The 5661-nt window shown below is 38.8% G+C and overlaps 1 protein-coding gene across 1 annotated transcript in view; it reads left to right on the top strand.

Annotated features, from left to right (window-relative positions):
• The first annotated feature begins 4544 nt into the window (after positions 1 to 4544).
• Positions 4545 to 5661, top strand: part of itpr2 (inositol 1,4,5-trisphosphate receptor, type 2) — an 81183-nt gene continuing 80066 nt past the window's right edge. Inside the window, exon 1 of the mRNA XM_063004194.1 lies at positions 4545 to 4821. Within this exon, the coding sequence (XP_062860264.1) occupies positions 4730 to 4821 (92 nt within the window). The 5' untranslated portion in view covers positions 4545 to 4729. The remainder of the gene's footprint in view (positions 4822 to 5661) is intronic.

Genomic DNA, 5661 nt, shown 5'->3' with positions numbered 1-5661 from the left:
CCGCGCACTACACAATAACCGGCCGTTAATGCACAAAGGGCTTCAGCAAACCCACTCGCCTTGTTGACTACGGCAATGGAAAGTGAGGGTGGGCGGAGCTACAGAGAGCGCACACTGCACTACTGTTTTACATACTTGTAAGTATGCTAGTATGGTAGTATGCGGTCTCCAATGTTGCTTTTTCTCTCACGCCGGGTGCGCGCGTTGAAATGTGATCATGGACACGCTATACACAGATCAGATAAGATCAGAATAATAGATGACTTTGCCAAATAAATTCACGTACATGTAAATTATATGGATGCTTACTGGCGTGAGCAATAATCCTGCGTTACTTTTGTGGAATCCACTACACATCCACTACACATGTCCTCTATGGACAAAAGTTTGAACACCAACACCCATTCAACACCAAAGAACAATTCAGAACTGATCTCCTCTTCGACGTTATAAAAGCCTTACATGTTGTGGACTTACTTTTTGAATAAGTTTAGTAAATACCTGCAAGGATTCCCTTCCATTAGTAGCAGCATAAATCGAGTGTAGGTCAACAGTGTAGGAGTTGAACAGTGGGGTGACCACATTCACTATAAAAACAAAGCAATAAGATTTAACAGAATTAACTCATCCATGTCTTTCAATTCTTATGCACTGGGGTTAGATTTAGTGGTGCTAAAATCTCACATCCCTGTGATGAGCATAGGTTATGCAGTTCAACAATTACATGTTTAAAAACAGTTTACCCAAATACATCCTAGTTAAATGCTTTGGTGTTGCTGTGGTGATAAGCTTAAGTCTTAATGCTGGGACGTTACTGAATAACCTGATGAATTGTCTTTGTTGACAGCTTTGCTGGTGTGGTACCAATTAGTTAGTTACCAGACACCAAGTAGCTTAGCAGTGTTGTTGTTTCATGCACCTCAGTGAGAGGAGTGGTGTGAGACCTTCAGTTTTAGCCCCAGTGCGTGAGAGCTATTTTTAAGCTATGCGTGGTAAAACAGACAATGAATGAATGAATGCTCTTTAGTTCGACTAATTTTACTTTCAGTGTTTGTCTGAAGACTTTATGGCTGTATGTTTGAATTGATGAACCCGTTAACAATGGGTGTGCCTGAAATATCCGAAACCCTTAATTAGCAAAGGTGTCCAAATTAGGGTTGCCAACTTTCAGAACTGGAAATAAGGAACACCCTGGGCTGGCGGGATGCCAAGTGTTTAAGTGATGCCAAGGGGGGGGGGGGGGGGGGGGTATTATTATACTATTATATTATTTTCATTATTTTCACACTGACATGCAGCCCTGGTTGTGGACTGCGTTGCCCCCATAGCGCCCCCATAGCGCCGGCCCTGCTTGTGTTACTTTAGTTTCGCCCTAAGCCGGATTCGAACCTAAGGCAGAAGAACGTGCACTATGCGCTCTGCCCACTGCGCTACTCAAACAGCGGAGTATTTATAGTGGTGGTAAATTTGGTTTATTTTATGGACTCGGGTTAATCTGAGTCACTCAGTAATGTGATCTGGTTCACTTTGCATCCAAATATCACTTGTCTTCCATGCACTCATCTTCTGTAAATAAATCCTTCTCTCTTAATTCTCTTGGCCCCTCACACTTCTCTTATCAGTGACAAGTTGACACTTTTTTTAAAGTAAAATCTTGATCATGCGGGAGAGTGGGGTGGACTCACCTACCAATCAGATGGGTATATTAATGGGTCAAGGGTTTAAAATTACCATGGGGGCTATAAGTGGTACAGTACTAAAGTAGCCTGTAAGCATTTGCATTTTAATAATAATATAACTATATTTTGTTATTTTGCTTACAAGAAAATATGCTGCATTACTAATCTATACTGCTACTGCTGATAATAATGATAATAATAATAATAGCATGTGCATAAAATCAGCCACATAACGAACACCAGTGTGTTTAATCGCTGTTTATTGGAATATTTAACTTATTACTGAGATTCATAGACTGGAGTGAAGTCGGTTCAGCCAATTCATCTGAGTCAGAGGTGTTTCCGGTGAGTCGGCTCACTCGCCTTGTGCCAGTCAGAGGACTCATAGGATCCGGGTTCATTGTGATTTTGGACTCGTGATTCCTGATTCAGTACAAAGATTCGAATCATTAACCCGGGTGATTCAGGAACCGCCCAGCTCTAGTATTGAACAGTCTAATCTGCAGCGTTTCTCTCCCATTGATAAAAATACGGAACAAAGCGCGTCCCGTATCAGTTCAATACGGAACGCGACATTTAGTTTCAAAATACGGAACGATTCCGTATTTTACGGGACGGTTGGCAACCCTAGTCCAAATACCACTTTTGCCATGTTGTGTGAAGGGAATTGACCTGACTAATGTGACTGTCAACAGCAATTAACAGACAATTAACAGAAAATTGTTTATGAGACCCAATTACAAGAATAACAGCTGTAGCCTAGTGGTTAAGGTACTGGACCAGTGATCAGAGGGTTGCTGGTTCAAGCCCCACTACTGCCAGGTTGCTGCTGTTGGGCCCTTGAGCAAGGCCCTTAACCCTCAATTGCTTAGACTGTATACTGTAACTGTACTGTAAGTCGCTTTGGATAAAGGCGTCTGCTAAATGCTGTAAATGTAAATAACACTTGTACAGTGATCAATTTGGCTGCGCAATAAAACAAAGAACTGACGGACACAAAGTAAAATATACTTATATTAAAAAGCTTTTCTGAAGAAAGGCAACACAGTAAAATGGAAATTATTTTTTTATAAGATAAAAAACTATCAATAAAAAATATGGTTTGGGAAAGTTGCTGTAATGCACACTAGATGGCAGTATGTGCACTGTTCAACAAGAAGTTAACGTTGACGGGGGGCGGGTGTTACAGTATGAATTTATTGGTATGATGACGCTAATAAGGAATAGGGCCAAAGTTTACCTTAAAACAACCTTTTCTTTTTTAAATTGTTATGTAGGTCCAATTGTTCTAAAAAATCTGCCATTTTTTATGTAATAACGTATGATCTATTTACCAGCCAGTGCTGTAAATGCTCAGTAATGTTTACATCTGGTAATTCATAAGGTAGTGAGAGGTGTTAGACTTTATATGGGAGACTTTATATGTCAATTTTGGGATATGTAAACAACCATAAAGAGAAGTTTGCATCATATGATGCACACATGGCAGTTGTAGCCTAGCTGATAAGGTACTGGATTAGTAAGCCACTGAGCAAGGCCCTTAACCCTCAATTGCTTGGACTGTAAGCTGCTTTAGATAGAAGTGTTTGCTAAATGTCTAAAATGTAAATGTACATAATTTTGTAAAATTGCCATTGCAAAAAAAGCTCATATTATTATGGATACCTCATCATATTTAATAGTTAGATCAGACATTGTGAGTTTACTGTTTAAATGTGATATGCAGCTCTATTTCTGACTGATTTGGTCCCTTTAAAGTAATTTTTTACTCAGATTTTTACATGATTTTGTCTATCCTGTTGTATTTCAAAGTAATACAATTATTAAACAATAGTATATAATACATTTATTGTCTGGGTCCTTTCTGTGTAGAGTTTGAATGTTCTCCCCGTGTCTACGTGGGATTCCTCTGGGAGCTCCGGTTTCCTCCCACAGTCCAAAGACGTGCAAGTGAGGTGAATTGGAGATACAAAATGTTCTGTCATGAATTTAACCAAATTGTGTAAAACATGACGTTAAAATCCTAATAATAAATAAATAATACATTTATTGTAATGTAATCTAATTTTACTTTATACCACCATGCACTTTACACAGCTTTTATGAAATGTTGTGTTTTGCTGTGAATATGTTTGGTAGATATTTTTTATGCACAATTTGTGTTAGCTATTCCATAATGCAAATTTCAATTCCAAAACAAAGTAAGGACAGTATGAAAAATATACACAAACACAGACCTAAACTTTTTTGACCTATTTAATTAAAACCAATTCAAGTTTTGTAACTGTATGCTCCTTTAAAATTTAATGGGTTAAATACTTGAGTGGATGTGTTTGGAATCATGGAATGCCTGCACAAAGATGCACAGAATATGGGATGAATTAGAATTTTGATTCTAATCTAACACCTCACAAATGCTCATTAGACTAATTGGGCACAAATTCTCACTAAGACACTTTTTTCGTAAGACACAAATTTTGTGAAAAGTCTTCCAAGATGAGTGGAGGCAGTTATAGCCGCCAAGATGGGGGGCTTCATAATAATGCTCAGGGTTTTGGAATAAGATGTCCAACATGTTTATGGTCAGGTGTCCACATACTTTTTTTTGCCATGTAGTATTCATGTCCACTACAAATGCATGTTCTTGTACTTCAGCTGTACATGTGCAGGTCTAGAGAAAGCTGAATATTGCAGTGGAGGTTTAAGTACTTCCTTCATTACACAGAACAAGCTGTATTTTTTCTGAGCTGGTTCAACCTTAATAAAGTGCGTCCCGCCCCCGAGGAACAGAAAAACGCCTAGTCTGCTGTCTCGCTCACACAGGAAGAAGTTTTAAAGCTAAAGAAAAGCGACAGTAAACCCGCCACTGAACTGTTAGTACAGCACTTCAGTTAGGATTTACTGAATGGCAGCATGTTCTCCTGTCTGACGTTAGAAGTCCACGTTAGGACACACGGATTTTAAATGCGACAGCGTAAAACGAAGTGACTTTGAGCGCGGCGTTAAAATCGACCTGCATTAGAGGAATTATTGCAGTTTAAAGTGAAAACATGTCAGAACACAGGTCCAGTTTTCTGCACATTGGGGACATCGTGTCTCTGTACGCGGAGGGAACCGTGAATGGATTCATTAGCACTTTGGGGTACGTTCACTTGCACTCTTGTTGTTGGTTGAGTGTAATTGCCATGCTGTGCTGCTGCTGCTGTATGGTCGTGTTGTCGAGGGAAGTTTGGAATAAGGAAGTGATTGCAGGCCCGAGTAAAGAGTTCAGTTAGTTTACGCAAATGATACAGGAATGCAAAGTTGACATTTTGTTTATACAGTTATTTCAATTCATTTACAGCATCGTTTTACTTTAACTGTGTAAATAAATCACGGAAAAAACAGGCTATACTCAGCGTAGCTCACAGCAAACTGTTGAATATGGACCAGTGTCTTAAACCCAGTAAAACCCAACAGTCAGCTTGTTAAATCACGTTTATTTAAAGAGTAATAGAAACTCTAAATAATAGCATTCAGAGTTTCTTACAAACGTCAATACTTCATATTGTCCATAATGTTATGTTAAAACACAATACCAGAAAAGTTGGGACATTTCATAAAAATGCAATCAAACTAATAACTGTAATTTGGTAAATTACTTGACCTTTTATTTAACTTAAGAACATTTTTGTTGTTTTACTCAACAACTTTCGTTGTTGTAGCCTGGTGGTTAAGGTACTGGACTAGTAATCAGAAGGTCACTGGTTCGAGCCCTACCACTGCCAGGTTGCTGATGTTGGGCCCCTACGCAAGGCCCTTAACCCATAATTGCTTAGACAGTATACTGTCACAGTACTGTAAGTCGCTGAGATTAAGACGTCTGATAAATGCAGAAAATGTAAATATACTGACAAACAATAGAATGTAATACACCTGAAAGGTTGGAACAAAGGCAATATAAGACTAAGTAATGCTGTTCTAGAAGGTTCCACAAGTAGCA

This window comes from Trichomycterus rosablanca, chromosome 11 (assembly GCF_030014385.1).
Source record: "Trichomycterus rosablanca isolate fTriRos1 chromosome 11, fTriRos1.hap1, whole genome shotgun sequence".
In the NCBI taxonomy this organism is placed as follows: Eukaryota; Metazoa; Chordata; class Actinopteri; order Siluriformes; family Trichomycteridae; genus Trichomycterus; species Trichomycterus rosablanca.
Note: the sequence above shows the minus strand (reverse complement) of the source record. Positions and strands in the feature narration are given on the sequence as shown.